This window comes from Poecilia mexicana, unplaced genomic scaffold, assembly GCF_051168715.1.
Source record: "Poecilia mexicana isolate PSO_F unplaced genomic scaffold, ASM5116871v1 scaffold_19, whole genome shotgun sequence".
Taxonomy (NCBI): domain Eukaryota; kingdom Metazoa; phylum Chordata; class Actinopteri; order Cyprinodontiformes; family Poeciliidae; genus Poecilia; species Poecilia mexicana.
The window spans coordinates 1,001,676-1,024,267 of NW_028263388.1; the positions used below are offsets into that span (position 1 = coordinate 1,001,676).

The window sequence follows — 22,592 nt, forward strand, 5'->3', positions numbered from 1 at the left end:
AGAGCATTTCCAGAATAATCTGGAGAGCAGAGCGGCTCGGTGGCCAAAGGATCATTTTCATATTTCCAGCTGTAATTTTTCTGCTGTGGCTCCAACAGAGGAATCACACAACAGATCAACACCGAGCCGCTCTTCCTCCTCAGCTGCTGCGTCTTCCTCGCTCCGCGGGGAAACGCTCTGAATGCACAAACAGAAGCACAACTTTTAAATAATTCAAACCCAGAATGAAAATGAGAGAAAGTTTTTCTGTTGGCTGCAGGGAGCCGCTGCTCAGCCAGGTAAGCAGAAAGCGCGGCTCTGCTGCAGCCGCCGTCTGATCGACTCGCTCTGCAGAGAATACCCATGGAAACTCACTCGCTTCCACCGTTTCAGCTTCTTAAGAACAGCAGCTTTATCTGCAGCCCAGTTTCCACTCAGCATCTCTGGAGGATTCCCTCTGATGTGTTCAACTTGATTTAATCAAACACAATCCGCTTCCTGCTGCACAACGTCTGGCAGATCTTCTCTTGCATTAGAAAAGATTGTAACAAAATTAAAAGCACATTTATTTACAGTGAGTTCAAGATGTCCTCAGTTTAACATGAACTGCATAAAGTTTGTTTTTATTTTCTCATAAATGTTTTAATCTCCTGGGAAAAAACTTTCACAAGGACAAAAAGGAGAAAAGCCAGAAAAAATGAGGCTGGAGGCGTTTCAGTTCTGAGTGCAAATTACATTAGTTTTATTTTTATTGTTGCTTCAACATTTCTTGAACAAATCAAACATCTGCACTTCCATCCACACAGCCTCCACTTCCTGATCTGGTTCATATTCTGTATTTTTATCTTCGTGGTTAAAGTTGATCAGCTGGTTTCTGATTGGTCCAACATGCATCATCATTATGTTTTACATCTCAGATGTTAAATTATAAAATAATCTGAATTTTTCTCTCATTAAAATGATTTTAGGTATTTTTATCACCTTGTTGTTGTTGCATGTTTTTATTAAATCAGCCGTTTCCAGTTTTGTCCAGGATGATTTTCCAGTATCTGCTGTCAGACGAGGCCCCGGTGTTACCCGTTCTCCGGTCGGGGGCCGCTCCACTGAGTCTCAGCAGTAAAGCTGTCGGTGTCCATCTGCCTCCATTAAAACCCAGCAGCAGTGTTTATATAAAGTCTTTGGCCATCACAGTTCATTTGAACAGCTGCCTCTGAGCTCCATCAGCACTAAGTGGACAAACAGCCACACAGAAAATCAGGACGACACCAGAGAAGCTGCCAACGTTTCTCTGATGAACGCGCCGCAGCGTTCAGGGTTCAGCAGGCACTGAAACGCTCCAGTTGTGTCTGATATGAAGGAAGGTCGTCAAGTCTGCCTCTAATCAGCTTATCAGGAATCATAAAGGCGATAAAAAGCTTAGGGAGCCGCGCCGATCGACTATCTGACCGGTAAAAATGAGACGGGAGCAAAAACAGAACAACGAACTTCTGCCTGAAACCAGAGAGGTTTGGTCTGCAGAGGGACTTTAACTCAGAAACATGGTCAGAACTGGGGAGCAGGACGGGGAGGACCCTACTGGGGTCACTGAGGTCAGGTGGTCAGGTGTGAACACTAATAGACCTCTGACTGAATGTGAACGCCAACCGGACCAGAGACCGCTCCAGAAGCAGGAAGTGGACTACAGTGCAGGGCATTCTGGGTAAATCCAACCAAAGCTAACGTGCTAGCCTAGCGCTAGCAGCAGAAATGGCTCCTGGTCTTTAGCCTAAAGAGAAATCCTCCAACACTAAAATCTGACGCCTCCATCTTGTTTCCATCTGGTGAAGAAGGAAGTTGCTCTCAGTGTCTTCAGTGGTTCTTGGTGCAGCGCCCCCACAGGCCAGGAGGGGAACAGGTTTTGGAGGCAAAACGTCTTTAGGAAACAGAAATGGTCCAGCTGCCTTCAGCTGAAATATTCAGTCTGTAAATACTCGGCTCTTTATTAAATATATGATATTTTAATAAATCTTTATGAACAACCAGAGAGCAGTTGTTGCTAAATCAGCCGTTTTGATGAGTTGGCAGATAATTAGTCATTCATGATGTTCTTTGCTTCATTCTTTAATTATTCAGTTTGTTCGGGTCGAGTTCTGATTATAAATCATGTTCCTGTCATCATCACTGCTGTGCTCCTCGTTTCTCTCATTTCCTCCTTCCTCCCGTTCAGCCAGAACTTCCTGTTTCCACGCAGCGGCGGCTGGTAGTGGCAGCATCATGACACGTCGGCCATGACAGAGGAACCAGGATCCAGAACGCTCCAGCAACTTTTCTGCTCCGTTTAACGCTCACAGACGACACACCTGGTAACCAACGGCAACGAGAGACGAGCTAAGGAAGGAAGGAAGGAATCGAGAGCAAAGTGTCAACAGGAAGAAGAATCGTGAGGTGAAGCTGAGCGGCAGCCTGATGGCTGCTTCACTAGAGCAACAAGTAGAGCTGGACACACACACACACAGCCAATCCCCGTTGCTATGGCAACAAGGCCCTCCAAAGTGGTTAGTTAGATGCATGAAATGTGCAGCGAAAGGTTTGGACCTGCTGGAGAAGCTCTGTTTGTATTTGACTCGTTTTCCAGACGGAGCATCAGCTGCAGCTTTATTTTATTTTTTTAGTTTTTTTAGCTGCACTTGGTATGCAGAACCGCAGCTTGGCCCACTTCTGTCTCTCCCTCCGTTTGGACCTGACAAAAGACGTTAAAATAGACGTTTAATCCGTTCCTAATTCCAACACTTCCTTTTGTTGGCGCCTCGACTCGTCATGAGGGGGGGTAGGGGGGGGGACCGCTGGGGGGAGGGGGGGTCTTATTACAGACCGACCATTGTTACCGAGCAGGCAGCCGCCATCGGGCCAAAGCATCCGGCTGCTCTCCAATCATCCACCTCCCACGCCTCCACCCACATCCATCCCACTGAATCCTCCAGAAAATAAAATCCACTTCAGTCGGAGAGAAGGAGAGGAAGAGGAGGAGAGGAAGAGGAGGAGAGGAAGAGGAGGAGAGGAAGAGGAGGAGGAGAGGAAGAGGAGGAGGTTTAGACAGATGGAGTTCCTTCCTCAGCAGGACTTTCAGGAACAATTCAGAGGAACCTGAACTCTGACCCCAGCCTGGCTCTGAGGAAGACCAAACTGAAGATCGGAGGGAACTGAAAAGATGCAGATACCCTGCATCACCCTGCATCACCCTGCATCGCCCTGCATCGCCCTGCATCACCCTCCATCACCCTGCATCACCCTGCATCACCCTCCATCGCTCTGCATCGCTCTGCATCGCCCTGCATCGCTCTGCATCGCCCTGCATCGCCCTGCATCACCCTGCATCGCCCTCCATCGCCCTCCATCGCCCTGCATCACCCTCCATCGCTCTGCATCGCTCTGCATCGCCCTGCATCACCCTGCATCGCCCTCCATCGCTCTGCATCGCCCTGCATCACCCTGCATCGCCCTCCATCGCTCTGCATCGCCCTGCATCGCCCTGCATCGCCCTCCATCGCCCTGCATCGCCCTGCATCGCCCTCCATCGCCCTCCATCGCCCTGCATCGCCCTCCATCGCCCTCCATCGCCCTGCATCGCCCTGCATCGCCCTCCATCGCCCTGCATCGCTCTGCATCGCCCTGCATCACCCTCCATCACCCTGCATCGCCCTGCATCACCCTCCATCACCCTGCATCACCCTCCATCACCCTGCATCGCCCTGCATCGCCCTCCATCGCCCTGCATCGCTCTGCATCGCCCTGCATCACCCTGCATCACCCTCCATCACCCTGCATCACCCTCCATCGCTCTGCATCACCCTGCATCACCCTGCATCACCCTCCATCACCCTGCATCGCCCTGCATCGCCCTGCATCACCCTGCATCACCCTGCATCGCTCTGCATCGCCCTGCATCGCCCTGCATCGCTCTGCATCGCCCTCCATCGCTCTGCATCGCCCTGCATCGCTCTGCATCGCCCTGCATCGCCCTCCATCACCCTGCATCGCCCTCCATCGCTCTGCATCGCCCTGCATCGCTCTGCATCGCCCTGCATCGCCCTGCATCGCTCTGCATCGCCCTCCATCGCTCTGCATCGCTCTGCATCGCCCTGCATCGCTCTGCATCGCTCTGCATCGCTCTGCATCACCCTCCATCACCCTGCATCGCCCTCCATCGCTCTGCATCGCCCTGCATCGCTCTGCATCGCCCTGCATCGCCCTGCATCACCCTCCATCGCCCTGCATCACTCTCCTCATGCTCTCAGTCTGTGATGAGGAAACCTCTTTGACTGATGCAGACGGTACGGCCGGACGATGTGGACTTAAAGTTTTATCACCATATTTTGTAGTAATATTGTGATAATAAATATAATTATTTCTGTTTTAGGTAACTGTATGACTGTGACTGTGTGTCACAGCAATTACGGTCCCACAAACACAAACAGAAAAACATTCCCATGACAAAGTTCCCACAAATCTGAACAGGAAGTGGTCGGCGCCATCTTGGTGGTCCAGCAAAGAGGAACGATGGGAGAATATAAAGAAAATGTCTGCTGTGGGGATGGACCCGTAAGAGACGGAAACCAGTCAGACGGTGTGAACGAGCTGCCTCTGATCTCCTACTGTGACATAGTTCACTGCTCAGTGAACAGGAAGAGTTTATCCAGCACGGAGGAGCTTCACAGCCTGAAATCCTTACAGTCACAGTTTAAACGGATTTCTAGAGGACGTACGAACTCTTCGAGTCAAAAACGAGGTTCTGCTGACTGGAGAGTGAGTACATGAGGTAACAAACACCCTGTTAGCTAGCAGATACATTAGCTAAGCTAACGCTGCTAGTTCGGCAGCAAGTACTGCAGTAAATATCACTGATGTTTATCTTAGTATTACACAGGCGGATAGAGTATTGAAGTAGTTATAAAGTACTTATGTTGTTTATAAGTACTTTATAGGAACGAGAGCTAGTTCTGAGCTAGTGGCTTCTTTATTGTTGTCATAGCAACTGCCTACCAAGATGGCTGTCAGTTAAAATGTGACGTTACATGACAACTGTTACTTTAATGTTCTTTAGTTCATCAGTCACATGAAGAAATGTGATTTTCATCCTGAAGCTTCAGGCAGAAACGAAGCGACTGATCAGAGACGATCCTGGCAGCTGATTGGTTCACAGTGGATTAATGTGATTTTGAAAAAACCTTTTCACTGTTTGCTCTGCTCATTAGTGGCTGACCTCCCTCTGCGCTCTGTTGGTTTTAGTCGAGTCGGTTCTGGTTCTGTTTCCGGCTGACTGGTCGGAACGGCGGTTCGTCCCGGAAGAGGCGGGCGGAGCGTTTAGGGAGCTTTTAACTCAATAAAGTAAAAACGCCTGAAACCCCATGGCAACCGGGCCTTTTTATTCCTCTGCACGTCGCCATGGAAACGGAGGGGTTCATTAGATTTCAGCCGCTGTTCCATGATGTTGGGACAAAATGAGGAAATGGATGCAGCATTTAACCAAAATGATTTTAACCCTTTCCAGCCCTGCGGCGGCAGCAGGTCCGAACGGACCGGCGGTTCCGTCTGTGGGTCAGAACCCGGACCAGCATGGCGCTCGGCTGGACGAAGGCCAGACAGACAGACAGGCAGACAGACCTGCTCCACACGCCGTGGTTCCTGCTGCAGAGGTTCAGGTGAAACTCACCGGAAAACGTTTGTTTCCAGACGAGGCGACGAACCGGAACCGGAACCGGGTCGGTTCAGATTGTTCTGGTCGCGATAAAACCTGCAGAAAGATTCACAGCAGAGGCTCAACTTCCACAGATCCAGAACTCCGCTGGAGAACGGCCGACCACAGCGTCACCTAAACGCCGCATACGTAGCCGCTCCCAGGTAGGCGGGGCTTGTTGCGCCAACACCGACGTCTCCTCTGATTGGCTGACAGAAGGAGAGCAATAGCGCCACCATGGCTGAGTTATGACCACATCTCATGCTCGCATCCATGATTTTTATCGCTTATTCACATGATTTTGATTTAATTTCTTACTTAGTGGAAACATCACGACTCTGAAATTGTGTTTGTTCAGAATTAGCAGAACAAAGATTTGAGCCTTATTATGACCAGAACTGGGCCGTGAGCCTCAGTTCTGGTCCAGCTCATGTTTCAGCAGCTTCAGGTTCAGGAGCCGCCGTCCTGAGCCAGCAGGCGGCCATGTTTACCCCAGAGGATGGAGACAGATTGAATATGTAACAGCAGCAGCAACTGGAATCCCATCAGACTGATTGCTTCAGACCAGCTGAGAGTCTGAGATGAATTTCCTATTAGCCTCTGACTGCAGCGCAGCGCCGAGGTAAACAGCTCCGACCGCCTCAAGTCGACCATCACAGCAGAGAAACGGCAGAAAGAAATTAGATCTCAAACTGTCCCCAGTGAATTACAGAGTTTTCATAGTAAACTGTCACCTACAATCTATTCGCCCCATAAATGTTTATTTCAAAACTGCATATAAAGTATTGGTGTTTGTTCTGAGTGCAACACTCAGAAGAATCAAGAATCATCGGACTAAAAGAATCTGTGTCTGAACCGTTACGTCGTATTTTATCCGACTGTCACAGAAACCAGACATGATGAAGCAACGGCTGCAGCAAACGGCCAGTTTCACCCGACCTCTGAAGGGTCAGAGGTCAGCCTGATCTCTGGGTTACAGCTGGAACCGAAGCTGACTCCAGATCTATAACTATAGATTGTTCTTTTATCTGTTAGGTCCTAAGATTAAAACCTTCAGTTTCGGCTCATCCAGACATTTATCCGTTTATCTGTTCGGTGATTGGGAGGATTTGGTGTCAGCTTCTAGGAACACCTATCTGGATTTATACAAGAAAAAGACGTTTTCTGCTGCAGGTAGGATATTGACTACTCATAACCAGCCTGTCAATGATTATAACTGCCAGGTAAATAATGAACGTTGTGACGACGGTTGGAGCAGAAACCCTTCATCCTCTGCTCTCATTATGGCTGCTAGTCCAGCCGACCCGTTTGGGTCAGAACCACAGCAAAGATCAGCTTACATAAGTTTTACTTCACTAAACTTTAACATCCTGAGTTACAGCCTGCAGCGTCTGCTTTGATGAAAACACAAGAAACCTCAAGAGGCGCACACACACATACACACACACACATACATATATACACACATACACACACACATATATATATACACACACACACACATACATATATACACACATACACACACACATATATATATACACACACACACACATACATATATACACACATACACACACACATATATATATACACACACACACACCTATATACACATACACACACACACACCTATATACACACACACACACACACCTATATACACACACACCTATATACACACACACACCTATATACACACACACCTATATACACACACACACACCTATATACACACACACACACCTATATACACACACACACACACACCTATATACACACACACACACACACCTATATACACACACACACACACACCTATATACACACACACACACATACATATACACACACACACACACACACACCTATATACACACACACACACACACACCTATATACACACACACACACACACACCTATATACACACACACACACATACATATACACACACACACACACACCTATATACACACACACACACACACACACCTATATATACACACACACACACACACCTATATACACACACACACACACCTATATACACACACACACACACACACACCTATATATACACACACACACACACACACACACACACACACACACACACACACACACCCCCTGGTGTTTTTCTGCAGTGAAGGATGAAACTGGCTGCAGCTTCTGGATCGTCGCTGATTAATCAGAGATTTGTGGATGATTGGAGGTTCGGGAGGCAGATCTGCTGACCTAATTAGGGGAATTTAATTTCTCACTGACTCTCTTTGACTCGGGCCTTGATGAGGCAGATTTTGGGACAAACGGAGACGCCAGCTCGTCTCTGATGTGGAAAACCAGCAGAGAAAACATGGCGGGGATAAAAGCTGCCGTTTCCCAGAGACGGCGGTTCTGAACCTTTGGTTTCTCCGGGTTTTATTCTCCGACCCGATTCTGCAGCTCTAAGTCTGACTGTAACGCAGCTGACAGCATGTTAGTTCAGCGCTGAGTCACTGATGGGCGGTTGGAGGCGCGAAGCTGTGAGACAAGAGTGGAAATCCACTCCTAACATCCTTTAACATGACAGGAGGGTTTGAGCAGCTCTGCAGTAAAACACCGGATAACATCTGATGGAAACAGAGGAAGCTCCTCACAGCCGGAGCTGCACTGGCAAAACGTTTTCACAGAAATCATTTATTGATTCATTATAATGTAAATACATTTCTCACCAATAAACAGGAAGTCTTAAACTTTACTAGTCGCTCAGGAACAATTTAAACGCCAATCAAACGTGAACAGGAAATGTTCGACCGGAGACGTTCCCGCTAAGACGTCACTTCCTGTTTTCAGTTAACGAGACGAAAAGAATCCCTGATTTTAAGAAACGTCAGCAAGAAAAATATTCAGGACGGAGCTAAACATGTAGCGAGACAAAAATATAATTAAACATTAATATTAATCATCACAATAATCAATATTTTATGTTAGGTTTACATTTTTAGTCCAGTTTTACCTTTTTCTTCTTTTTGCTGACATCTGGAGCACAGGAAGCTGCAGGTCTTCTCTGCCGTCATCCTTCCACCATTTCCTGTTTTTCCACCATTTCCTGTTTGTTTTTTCATGTTTCTGGTTTTGATTTTCATCCAGAACATTTAAGCTCACTTGAGCCGTTTTCCCTCCTGCAGTCAACCTTCTGAAATAAAAGCTAAATGAAATGTGTGAACAGCAGCGTCTCTGTCTGCTGATCAGGACGGATTTTCTTTTTGTTTCTCTCGCTGAGCAGAAAGCCTGGCGCTGCCAGGTGGGTTTAATTGGACGGAGTATTTTTAAGGAGCATGTTTTCTTCTTCTGTTGTTAAATGTCAGGAGGAAGTGAAGCAGGAGTACAACAAGGTTGATGTGAGCTGACCGAGCAGCAGCTGGAGTAAACAGCCTCTAATCCAACATCTAAAGACTGTAATTAGTGCAGGAGCACAAACACTCGACCCGCTTCGTTTCTGTGACATGATTCGTACAGAGAGAGGAAGTTTGAAATGCAGGAGAAAAGATTCCTGCTTCGTGTTTCTGAGCTCAGAAACAGACAAGAAAATGGTTTGATACATTATACATTAGTCAATTAGTTATAATTGACTAATGTATAATTAGTCAATGTATAATTTCACATTTATTAATGTGAGATTATACTGTCAAGATTTTGTTGAGAAAAAAATGAGAAGAATTTTAGTTTGATTTTCTGATAATTTGCTAAATTGAAAAAGTTTGAAACATCCATCCGTTTTCTAACTCCTTGTCCTCCAGGGGGCAGGAGCTGCTGCATCCAGGGAACGTTTCAGGTGAGAGGCGGGGTCACCTGGACGGGTCACCTGGACGGGTCACCCGTCAGGTCACCTGGACGGGTCACCAGTCAGGTCACCTGGACGGGTCACCAGTCGGGTCACCTGGACGGGTCACCTGGTTGGGTCACCTGGACGGGTCACCTGGACGGGTCACCAGTCTGTCTCAGGGCAACACACAGTCACACCAGGGAGAATTTAGAGACCAATTAACCTGACAGTCGTGTTTCTGGACTGAAGCTGGAGAGAACCCACCATGCACAGGGAGAACATGCAGACTCCATGCAGAAAGACCCGGGAATCGAACCAGAACCTTCTGCTGCAAGGCAGCAGCTCTACCTGCTGCACTGCTGTGCAGCCCAAAGAAGTCAGAGAACCAGTCAGTGCAGACAGCAAAGCTAAATATTTAGCCTGAAAGATAAGGATTTAGCTTAATTTAGTTGCTTACTATGACTAAAAAAGTGGCTGTATTTCTTCTCTTATGACAGATAACCTAAAATTATTAGTTTTTACTTTTAATGTTTCCTAAAACACAGCAGCAGCTGCTGCTGGAAGAACGGCTAAACGGAAGAAACCTGACAGTTTCATCTGAGGTGTGATTCTTAAATGAGTCCATCCAGGAGGAAAATATGCACAGCTGACATCATTAGATCTATTAATGGCCGTCCTGACACCTGTCTGTGTGAAAGCACACCTGATTGGCTCAAACAGTCCGATCCGCTAAGCTAACGCGGCGCCGCTAACCTGCGAAGACGCGGCAAAACGCCCAGCGACCCATGATGGTGTGATTGTTACACTTCTCTTAAATAGCATCACTCAACACTTAGGCTGAGAAACGAAGATCATTAGCACCAGCAGAATACACACACACACACACACACACACACGCCTCCCTGCCGCCGGGGAGGGAACCCTGGCGGAGGCGAGGAGGGAATCTACAGTGAGATTTTTCTCAGCTTCGCAGCGAATCACGAGGATTCCACCTGTGAGTCAGCAGCTAGAAAACTTCTGCATCAACATTTGCGTGTTTAAAAGCAGCTCTGCTAAATGTGACGATCCGAGATGGACGACGGCGCCACCTGGTCTGATGCGTTAGCTGCGTTTCCATAACGATAAACTTTGTCAATATTCCACTAATGATGAAAAAACTATTTACAACTGCAGTGTTTCATTAAAGACATAAATAAGTTTGTCCTCTTGATAAATCATTAAAAACAGACGCCATCGTCCTACCACTTCCTGTTTTCTTCTTCGTGGTTTTCGTAACATCCGGTTGTTGATCATGAGATTCTACAAAGTTTTCCATTGTAGTTTTGAAAAACAAACTGAATTTGATCGTCTGCATTTTGTTTTCATGCCTGGAAGGAAAGAATGGAGCCGTTTGATCAGAGGAACCAAACTTTTTCCCTCCACAGCGTCATCTGCAGAACCGGGTCACTTTCATGTTTCCATCGCTCTTCCTCAGCTCAAGCCCTCCTCTTCCTCAGAACATGAAGGATCCTGTTGTGTCAGCGGAGAACAAACGAGTCTGACCTTGGATGGATGACCTCTGATGGATGACCTCTGATGGATGACCTCTGATGGATGACCTCGGATGGATGACCTCTGATGGATGACCTCTGATGGATGACCTCGGATGGATGACCTCTGATGGATGAGGATGACCTCTGATGGATGACCTCTGATGGATGACCTCGGATGGATGACCTTGGATGGATGACCTCGGATGGATGACCTCTGATGGATGACCTTGGATGGATGACCTCTGATGGATGACCTCTGATGGATGACCTCTGATGGATGACCTTGGATGGATGACCTCGGATGGATGACCTTGGATGGATGACCTCGGATGGATGACCTCTGATGGATGACCTCGGATGGATGACCTCTGATGGATGACCTCTGATGGATGACCTCGGATGGATGACCTCTGATGGATGACCTCGGATGGATGACCTCGGATGGATGACCTCGGATGGATGACCTCTGATGGATGACCTTGGATGGATGACCTCTGATGGATGACCTCTGATGGATGACCTCTGATGGATGACCTTGGATGGATGACCTCGGATGGATGACCTTGGATGGATGACCTCGGATGGATGACCTCTGATGGATGACCTCGGATGGATGACCTCTGATGGATGACCTCTGATGGATGACCTCGGATGGATGACCTCTGATGGATGACCTCGGATGGATGACCTCGGATGGATGACCTCGGATGGATGACCTCTGATGGATGACCTTGGATGGATGACCTCTGATGGATGACCTCGGATGGATGACCTCGGATGGATGACCTCGGATGGATGACCTCTGATGGATGACCTCTGATGGATGACCTCGGATGGATGACCTCGGATGGATGACCTCTGATGGATGACCTCGGATGGATGACCTCGGATGGATGAACTCTGATGGATGACCTCGGATGGATGACCTCTGATGGATGACCTCTGATGGATGACCTCTGATGGATGACCTTGGATGGATGACCTCTGATGGATGACCTCGGATGGATGACCTCTGATGGATGACCTTGGATGGATGACCTCTGATGGATGACCTCTGATGGATGACCTTGGATGGATGACCTCTGATGGATGACCTTGGATGGATGACCTTGGATGGATGACCTCTGATGGATGACCTCTGATGGATGACCTCTGATGGATGAGGATGACCTCTGATGGATGACCTCTGATGGATGACCTCGGATGGATGACCTTGGATGGATGACCTCTGATGGATGAGGATGACCTCTGATGGATGACCTCTGATGGATGACCTCGGATGGATGACCTTGGATGGATGACCTCGGATGGATGACCTTGGATGGATGACCTTGGATGGATGACCTCGGATGGATGACCTCGGATGGATGACCTTGGATGGATGACCTTGGATGGATGACCTTGGATGGATGACCTCGGATGGATGACCTTGGATGGATGACCTTGGATGGATGACCTCGGATGGATGACCTTGGATGGATGACCTTGGATGGATGACCTCGGATGGATGACCTTGGATGGATGACCTTGGATTGAAGTGTGAAGGTCACCGCCTCTGGCTTGTTTTCTTGTTTCTGCAGATCGGGTTCTGGGCTCGTTTGTTTTTGTCTGTTCTGTTATAAACTCTGGACTCTGTGAATAAATGAACTTTGGTGAAATGAGGAGCCAGATCTTCGGTTCCTGTCCTAACCCTACCCTGGGATCAGGTTCTGAGGTTCTGCATAAATCTGCTTATGAAAACGTGATGCAGCCGGTTTGGGGCAGAAAATGTGATTAAACCTGAACAGACTGGGGTCTGAAAGGCGTCTCCTCTTGGCTCCGCCCACCGTTTCCTGCGGCGGAGGACCATCAGGTGAAGCGGTGCAGCTGCACTTCCTGTGGTGAAGAGTCCTCCGGCTGATTGGCTCTCAGCCTCGTTCTGATGGAGAGGAGCCGCTGATTGGATCACACCGAGCAGCGAGGGGTCAAGTGTTCGTGCTGGAAACCGTCCACTTCACTCTGCAGAACATTTTACTGAAACGATTCGACCCAAAAACGTCTGGAGACGAGATCGGACCGGGATCCGAGCAGAGCAGAACCAACGGAACCAGGAGCCCAAAGCGTCTGTTTCATCAACCAAAAACATTAAATATGACCAAATATTCTGCTGCAAACATCCGATTCCACTGGAAACGAGACGGAGGAGATGGGAGATCGTTTTAATAATTCCTTCAAGTTGATAAACGAATCCAGGTCCACCGGTGGATTATTTCACTTATGATGAGGAAAACTGTTGCTGTAAGAGAAATAACCTGAAAATATAACAATTGTTTCCCAGCTGGACTTTGTGGTTTCAAGATGATTACCCTTCCATCTAGAAGTTTAAAATCCGATTTTAATCTAAGAATCAGAAAAGTTTGAACTGTTGAAGTGAATCCTAAAACCAGGCCAAACAGTTTACAACTTCTGTAAAAAGAAACAGAAATTAGTTTCATATTCTGGGTTTGTTTATTGTTGTTTTGTTTGTGTCGTGTTTAATGTGGGCAATTTACCAAAATAAAGTATTGATTGATTGATTGATTGATTGATTGATTGATATTCTAACATGTTGACATAAAATTCAAAGTCAAAAAACATTTTGAAATGATAAATCAGATCTCAGTCAAACCTTTAGAAACTTTTCTCCTCTTCGGTGAAACCGGGGGGGTCCGGTTCTGATACAACGAACTCTCCTATCCACTGATTGGTCTGCGCCTTACCAGAGGCATCAAACCTCCACGCTAGTTAGCCAGTTAGCCACCTCTACTTCCTGTTTATTCCAGCCATGCGTAGCATCAACATTTGATGACATCACGCTGAGCGCAACCCATCTGATTCGCTCCAAACCAGGAAATGGAAACACGACTCATTTGCTTTTTCTTTTCTGGATGGAAGCTAAGCTAACTGTCAGGCAAACTTAAAAAATGTAAAAAGAAAAGTGAATTAGACCTTCCTCGCTGATGGCTCCTCTTCCTCTCCATGCTGTCCGCTGCAGTTCCTCCCCCTGATAAATAACTACTACAAAATACTTTGTTTTATTCTCATGTAATGAAGATGGAAAAAAATGAAAGATGGAGAAAAAGTTTAAAAGGAAAGATGAGAGAATAAAAGACCAAATCTGCTTCTACACCTGCAGAGAGAGAGAAACCATGAGAAACCGAGAAACTGAGAAACCAAGAAACCATGAGAAACCATGAGAAACCATGAGAAACCGAGAAACCATGAGAAACCGAGAAACTATGAGAAACCATGAGAAACCGAGAAACCATGAGAAACCATGAGAAACCGAGAAACCATGAGAAACCATGAGAAACCGAGAAACCATGAGAAACCGAGAAACCATGAGAAACCGAGAAACCATGAGAAACCATGAGAAACCATGAGAAACCATGAGAAACCGAGAAACTATGAGAAACCATGAGAAACCGAGAAACCATGAGAAACCATGAGAAACCGAGAAACCATGAGAAACCATGAGAAACCGAGAAACCATGAGAAACCATGAGAAACCGAGAAATCATGAGAAACCATGAGAAACCATGAGAAACCGAGAAACCATGAGAAACCGAGAAACCATGAGAAACCGAGAAACCATGAGAAACCGAGAAACCATGAGAAACCATGAGAAACCATGAGAAACCGAGAAACCATGAGAAACCATGAGAAACCGAGAAACCATGAGAAACCGAGAAACCATGAGAAACCATGAGAAACCATGAGAAACCGAGAAACCATGAGAAACCGAGAAACCATGAGAAACCGAGAAACCATGAGAAACCGAGAAACCATGAGAAACCGAGAAACCATGAGAAACCATGAGAAACCATGAGAAACCGAGAAACCATGAGAAACCATGAGAAACCATGAGAAACCGAGAAACCATGAGAAACCATGAGAAACCGAGAAACCGAGAAACCATGAGAAACCGAGAAACCATGAGAAACCGAGAAACCATGAGAAACCATGAGAAACCGAGAAACCATGAGAAACCGAGAAACCATGAGAAACCATGAGAAACCATGAGAAACCGAGAAACCATGAGAAACCATGAGAAACCGAGAAACCATGAGAAACCATGAGAAACCATGAGAAACCGAGAAACCATGAGAAACCATGAGAAACCATGAGAAACCGAGAAACCATGAGAAACCGAGAAACCATGAGAAACCGAGAAACCATGAGAAACCATGAGAAACCATGAGAAACCGAGAAACCATGAGAAACCATGAGAAACCGAGAAACCATGAGAAACCATGAGAAACCATGAGAAACCGAGAAACCATGAGAAACCATGAGAAACCATGAGAAACCGAGAAACCATGGCAACAGACAACATGCAGACGTAACCTGGTCATCAGCCAGACGTAAAGCGCATCTGAATCTAAACATGTACAATTAATCTGCAATAAAACATCCAGATTATTCATGTTTTCTTTTCAGAACATTAATCTGTAAAATTAGATTCAGGAAGAGAAAACTGACTATAGAAAACCTGCTTTATGTTTCCAGTATTTAATAACACCAATAAAATATGGAATATTTTACCAGCCATGTTTACAGGAAGATTATAATCCAAGGTTTTTGTTTTATGAAAAACCAGGAAGATGTTCTGTGTCAGCATTCAGCGCACATGGCCTACATTTCGCCAGTCGCTACGGTGTGTGTGTGTGTGTGTGTGTGTGATGTTAAACTCTGCCCAAAAGCAGCCATCCACGTCCTTAATAAGCTTGTAACCAATTTTCCGGTCAGTGGTCAGGGAACGCGGCGTTCGCTCGCGTTTCCTTCACCTCCAACTGAGCGAAACCAAAGTGTGCAGCTACTTTCCCCAAACCGCTAAACCCGAAACACATCCTGCAGCTAAAAGCAGCCGGTTCCGGCTGATCTATGTGTGTAGCTCTATCTGAGCGCTGATCTGTTCTGGTTTATGTTCTCAGCGCTTCAATTCATAAACGCTGTGAGACGAGCAGGAAGGATGACGCGACACCAAACCGGGCCGGGCCGGACCGACGCTTAACCGAAGGAAAAAACACGATTCAACAACTTTTGAAGACGGATCAGAAAACGTTTTTCTGTTTGTGGAAACAACAGAATGTTCAAATAATCAAGTATCAAATAGCCCTTTAATAATAAGCCAAGAAATGAAACAGCTAATCAGCTGTTAGCAGCTAGCTAATAGCTGCCATTTGCAGTTACTGACTGCAAATTGTTAATAGTGTCAACTATTTATAGTTTAATAAGCTGTAAATAACAATAAAATGTCAACAAACTTTATTTCAGACAATTTGTTTACTGATATGACATCCTGGCCAAAGTTTTGCTAGCAATAGCATTGTAGCTTCTGCTAATGTTAGCACTGTATGCTAGCTGTTAGCGCTTTGAGGGCAGAACTGTGCTTGGCTTTTATAACAGTTTTATTATGTAAACAGTTTTCATTGTTTTTTCTTATTCATCTGAAGACTTGAACCAAATTCATGGAGTGACGTTCTTGGTGCTAGCATAGCTACGTGCTAGGTGCTAGCATAGCTACGTGCTAACTATGTTGAGGCTTTGTTTACAAGCTGAGGTTGTTCATGCTGTGGCTCCAACATGTCAGACTGGAGTCTGCTGCTGTTCACGTCTTTTAATTCGTTTCTGTGCCGTTAGATTATCGTATTCTGCTATGAAACTACAAAAATGGTTGAAATTTCTACGACCTGTAAGGGAGGCGGGGCGTGAAGTGCATCAAAACGAGTTGCTCTCAGGTCAGGGGTCAAAGTGGAGCCTGAGGAGCTACAAAAACCAGGGATTCAGCTTTAAATAGGCCACAATGGATGATTTAAATGTAAAATTCAAAAGCATAATGTGTTTCCTTTAAGGTTCTGGAACGGCCCGGTCCAGCCTGCTGAGAAACAGCCAGATGGTCCCAACAGGAGGAGAGTCCATCGTCCATCAGTTTACGTTTGTTTACGTCTACAAAATGTTTTTGGTTTTTGGTGAAGGTGCGACTTCAGGTGTTTATTAGCTGCGAACGAACAGCAGGGCTGAAGGATCAGAGAAAACTGGTTCAACATTTTAACCCAACAAAAGTTAGTTAAAAACTTTATGTGTTCAGAACAACTGAAGGAGTTTTGAACCCAAACGCTGAAATGACTGCGGCTCAGTTTTTCCTTTTCAGTTTTGGCTTTAATAATCTCAGCGCCGTAGCAACATGATGCCATCAAGGAAGGCCTAATCTGAGCCAACGCACCAAATTACAGATTATTCATGGTGTCGCTTCGCTCACGTTCATCTGATCCTCCTGCTTCCCAGAATCCTCCTCTGCCGTCGTAGAAAACAAAACGAGTCACCGTGGCGACGTCACCACGGTGACGACACGATCCAGCACATTGACAAAAGCAACAACAACAACAATAACAAAGGCAGGGAGGAGGAATGCCAGCAGTGTGAGGTCCAGTCTGGGTTTAATGGTGGCACTGAGGCAGCTGATGACCCATGACCTCTGACCTCCCCCAGGTCCAGGAGAGAAGCTACAAAACATGGTAGGCACTAAGAAGACTTTAACTACAAAAGTGAGTAAAAAGTCCCAGAACCGGTTTGATCTGAGGATCGGACCGGTCCACTTCCTGTCTGAGCGCCGGAACCGGTTCTGGATGTTTGGGTCGGCCGGTTCCGTCCCGTCTGACGGGCCGAAGCGTCACCAGTTTAAGTAAATCTCCACAGCGGCCCCTGAATGTCCTCAGAGTCTGTGCCGTCCCGGGGTCAAAGGTCGCCGCTCTGCGGCTCGGGTCGAGCGTCCTGCGTGTGGCTGCGGCCCAGTCGGGGGAAACGGGACGAGGTTCTGGACCGGGGCGTCTTGGAGCCGCCTTCGTTCCCCTGGGGGGCGTCTCTGCAGGACGGAGACAGAGGGAGGGACATGTTAGCTCCGACCAATGAAAACAGACCGTCAGTGATGTCATCGTCTCAGCTGATTGGTCAGCAGCTGATTGACCAGCCTTTAAATAAGTGATACTGGTTGCCATGGTTACGCATAGTTATCTTGCTGTTTTAATGTTAGCTAGCATGCTGTTAGCATACCACAACTGAATTATAAAATAAGTTCTGCTGCCGAACCGACGTAACGAACTGGAAACATTTTAAAAACCAAAACGAGTTGGAAGGTGATAAATGATGAGAAAATGTGAAATTAGAAAGAACATCAGCACAGAAAGTTAAATGACTTGGACACATCTTGGTCCCGTTAGCATCCAGTGAGACTTCAGCTGCTTTTCCTCAGCTATAAAAATAGATGCCAGTTTTCAAAGTTTCTGTTTTTACAGGAAAATCCCCCGAATTTCACATCTGAAAGTCACATGTGAAACCACGAAGCACATGAACATTAAGGTGGAAAACTAAAAATAAAAGCTCCGACATCTGCAGCAGCTCCTATAAACCGTTTATGAACCGTTTCTCTCGACCCGACCGACTGATAATCGATCTATAATGTTAATTATTCTGCCACAAAACAGATTCGTCGTTTATGAAAACATTTATTACGATTAGAAGTAGGACATAAGATTCATGTTTGTTTTATACTCAACCATAGGTAGAAGCTTCAGAACCGTTAACCGGTCCAGAACCAGCTTCTTTTGTTGGTTTTGGTAATTAAATGTTCAGAAGATTAAATCTGCTACCCATCCATGCAGGAAGAAAACATTTTCAGTCCATCTTAAAGGCTGTTAATAATAAATAAATCAGAACCTGCAGCTTGTCCATAAATATGATTAATCATGGAAAGCAGCAGCTGCATCCTGAAATCATCAGAGCTATAAGGATACGTTTGCTAATACTTTCAATCCAGAGCAGCTTTCAGTATTTTCAGTTATTTAATGTTTAATAAAAGCTTCGTGTGAATCTGAGGAGGAAGTGAATTATCTCCCCCATCAGCTCAGATTAAAGCTCACGTTTGTCCCATGACGGGCCGCACTTTTCCCATCACTCTGAGGGAAACTAATTTTGTCCAGCCGGTGACATCACTGGCCCGGTTGCCAGGGCAACCATCCTGAAAACACGCGGTTGGCTGATCCCCGAGGCTGATAGGGATGAGGGTGAGCGAGAGGCGCCGGTCAGACGGAGGAAATGAAACGCTTTCTCTGTCGACCCGATTCCATCCCAACCTGGCAACCCGAGGCGCAGAGCCGCTAACGCTAACGCTATGAGGGCGAGCGGCGCCAAGGCACCGCCAGCCAGACCTCTGGGTCCGGACTCGGTCCAGGCGGTTCGGTCCGCCTCGCTCAATTGGACTAAAAATAAAACTCTGCCATCTGATTGGCTGAAGGTGGCGACATTTGGGCCAATGATCTGCCAGGAAGCAGAGAAAGAAACTCAGAGTTTAACTGACCACAGACACCATCAGCTGCTGCATTCAGGGTGTGTGTGTGTGTGTGTGTGTGTGTGCGTGCGCGCGTTTCTTTGTAATACCTTGTGGGGACGATTTTCCTGACACATACTACGTTGTGGGGACCGGAGCCTGGTCCCCATGAGGGGAAACCCTGTTTTTGGGTCAGGGGTCAGATTTAGGGCTAAGGTATGAATTGAGTTTTGGTTGGTTAGGGTTAGGAAAAGGGTAAAGGTCAGGTTTAGGCTGTAGAAATGAATGGAAGTCAATGGAAAGTCCCCACAAAGATAGCAACACAAACATGTTTGTGTGTGTCTCTCTGTGTGTGTGTGTGTGTGTGTGTGTGTGTGTGTGTTGGGTCAGACAGGTTGCTCATTACAGTGAATCTGAATCATTTTCCTCTGGATCAGGAGCGGCTCTTCCTCCCCATCGGACCGGCACCAGGCTGGTTCTGTTAGACCCGGTCCAATCAGGTCCAATCAGGTCCAAACATGGCTGCATGAGGCGCTACATCACCAGAACTGCTCCTAAACTGCAGAGCAGAACCTGCCAGCCGCCTGGTTTGTTCAGCTCAAAGGGGAAAATGTGTCGGATTAACTGAGTTTATGGGTTTTTCTCTGGCGCTCTGCAGGCCTTGGTTCCCCATTTGGACATTTTATTGATTTGTGCAGGATAACAACTTTCCCCAGCGCTGTTGGAATATTAATAATGTGAATGCTGAGGAAGCTAATTAGAGTAGACAGCTACACAAATGCTGGCATAAATCAAAATGAGTGTCGAGGAGAAAAAAGCCGAGCGGTAACCGTTTGGGTCTCAACAAGAAACTTTTCTTCACAAACATGAACTGATGGTTCCTCAGGCGGAAGCCAATCACTGCATGCTAACTGTGATAGCATTTAGCATGTGATGCTAACTGATAGCATTTAGCGTCACATTTAGCATGAATGAGATGCTAACTGTGACACTTTATTCTCAGAGTCAAACCAGTCGTCCACTGGAATGGACATGAAATATTTCTGGTCTAAACCAATAAAAACTATTTTATAATTTGAATTTGAGTTTTATTGGTTCATGCTTTAGATGAAAAGCAGAATAACACCAGAGGAAAACTTTCATTTGTTCATTTTTCTGCAGTTAGTTTGGTCTGTAAAGCGTAAACAGTTAATCAGCAGCGCTATTGTTTATTAATTTACTAATTAAATCATTAATTACACACAGGAAGTCTGTCTGTCTGTAACTTCTTCTGCTGCTGTCTTTTACTCCCTCACTGCCTCCTATTAAACATAAATAATGAGCATCCATAACTGCTTTTATGAGATTACAGCCAACTGAAGGTGGCCTAGTCAAAGTCTTGTGCCCTCGTTGCTGCATTTAGGAGTGGATGGTAATTGAACCTGCAACCCTCACTCTTCCCTGGAGCTTTGATGATTCAGATTTTAAATTTAATAATCCTGGGTAACCAATAATTTCTGCTCTGAAAGCAAACACTGACATCCATCTGAGAGCTTTAATTATGAACCACTTTGTGTCAAATTTGACCCGAGTGAACCATCTGAGCGCTCATCCTATCTCTGCTGACAGCGGGTCACGCTGCAAGGCTCCGGTTCATTTATCTTCTCTCTTCAGCTCCACAGAAATGACTAATTATGAGCATTGTGCAGCGTCGCATTATCATTACTAAGGAACAACACCAAGCCTCTGCTTAACTTCTCCTCTTCTTGTTTGGTGTCTGGGAATCACCCTCCAAACGTCTCAATGTGTTGCCATGGTTACCACAGCGCTGCGTCCAGATCCTCATTCAGTTCCTAGAATGAATTTAATGAGCTGCTTCTAAAATCACAGATCTACAAACTCATCGTACCGCGTTGTTGGTGCACGTCGAGTTTTCATGACAGAAAAACTGACAGCTAACCGCAGAATGAGGCTCATAATTATTCATACCACCTGCAGGTTCACAGGTCAAACAGTTTTCATTCAACTAAAAGGTTTATGTTGGGCAGGAAGCCATTAGCGTTAGCTTCAGCTAAATACCATGTTGGTGTAGCGCATTAGCGTTAGCTTCAGCTAAATACCATGTTGGTGTAGCGCATTAGCGTTAGCTTCAGCTAAATACCATGTTGGTGTAGCGCATTAGCGTTAGCTTCAGCTAAATACCATGTTGGTGTAGCGCATTAGCGTTAGCTTCAGCTAAATACCATGTTGGTGTAGCGCATTAGCGTTAGCTTCAGCTAAATACCATGTTGGTGTAGCGCATTAGCGTTAGCAGAGTGAATGTTAGAAATTAGCGCTTTAGGGTTAGTAAGGCTAACTTTAAGTTAGCGCTGGTTTCTACTGAAGAGATTTATTTCTGCAATGCTTATAAATGTTTTATAAAAAGCTTAAATGATTTTTGATTAGTTATTTTTTAATGAAATACTAATAAAAACAACCCTGATCCTTATTTTTATCGTCTCATTATTTAGTGATTTCTTACCAGAAACAAACTGCTTGTTGGAGTGAAAATGATTTAAAATCCAAACGTTTTAGCTCTGTAAATTATGTATATGTGTGTTAAAGGTTTTGTGGCTCCAGTGGCCTTTATTAGCTGCATTTAATGAAAATGTTTCTGTACTGACAGAGATTTAAATTCATGTCCTGGCATCAGAGCATCTGGATCAGTTATGAAGCTTCTGTAGCGTTAGCAGCAAACCGGCGCCGTATGATGGCGGGCGGCCGCAGAGCGCTAACGCCCCGCCGCTGCACTCAGCGGGCGTCTCCAGGGAGGAAGTGACATTCAGGGCAGACGGGTGGCACATCACGTCCGCCGACTGATCGCTAAGTGGAAACAGATGTGGAATATGGACAGGAAATGACAGAAGGTTTGGATCGCTCGGTAGGTGGGCAGCTGAAGCTGCAGACACTTTGCTACATGAGAGTGACTGAGAAACGAGGAACTTTTATTATTTATGTGTGGAAAAACTCTGCAGTTTGTCTGGAGGAGGTTTGACATTAATCCTGTGTGTAAGAGCGGAGCAGCTGGGACGGCTGAGTCTTCGTCAATGTATGCTAGATTAAACTGGATAATAATGTTACGCTAAACTGACAGCCAGTCATTTCTCTTTATCTTTAAATATGAAATCACAGCATTACTGCTTTACTGATTCTGTTTTTTCTGCTTTAAACCTTGAATGTTTCAGATCATCAAACATTT

At 46.0% G+C, this 22,592-nt stretch overlaps 1 protein-coding gene across 2 annotated transcripts in view; it reads right to left on the bottom strand.

The window, feature by feature from the left end:
- Positions 1-17,189: 17,189 nt before the first annotated feature.
- The window catches only part of snx29 (sorting nexin 29), a 127,392-nt gene continuing 121,989 nt past the window's right edge, over positions 17,190-22,592 (bottom strand). For both annotated transcript variants that reach the window (XM_088016540.1, XM_088016539.1), the window contains one exon: positions 17,190-17,914. In XM_088016540.1, coding sequence (XP_087872666.1) covers positions 17,788-17,914 — 127 coding nt within the window. In that variant the 3' untranslated portion in view covers positions 17,190-17,787. The remainder of the gene's footprint in view (positions 17,915-22,592) is intronic.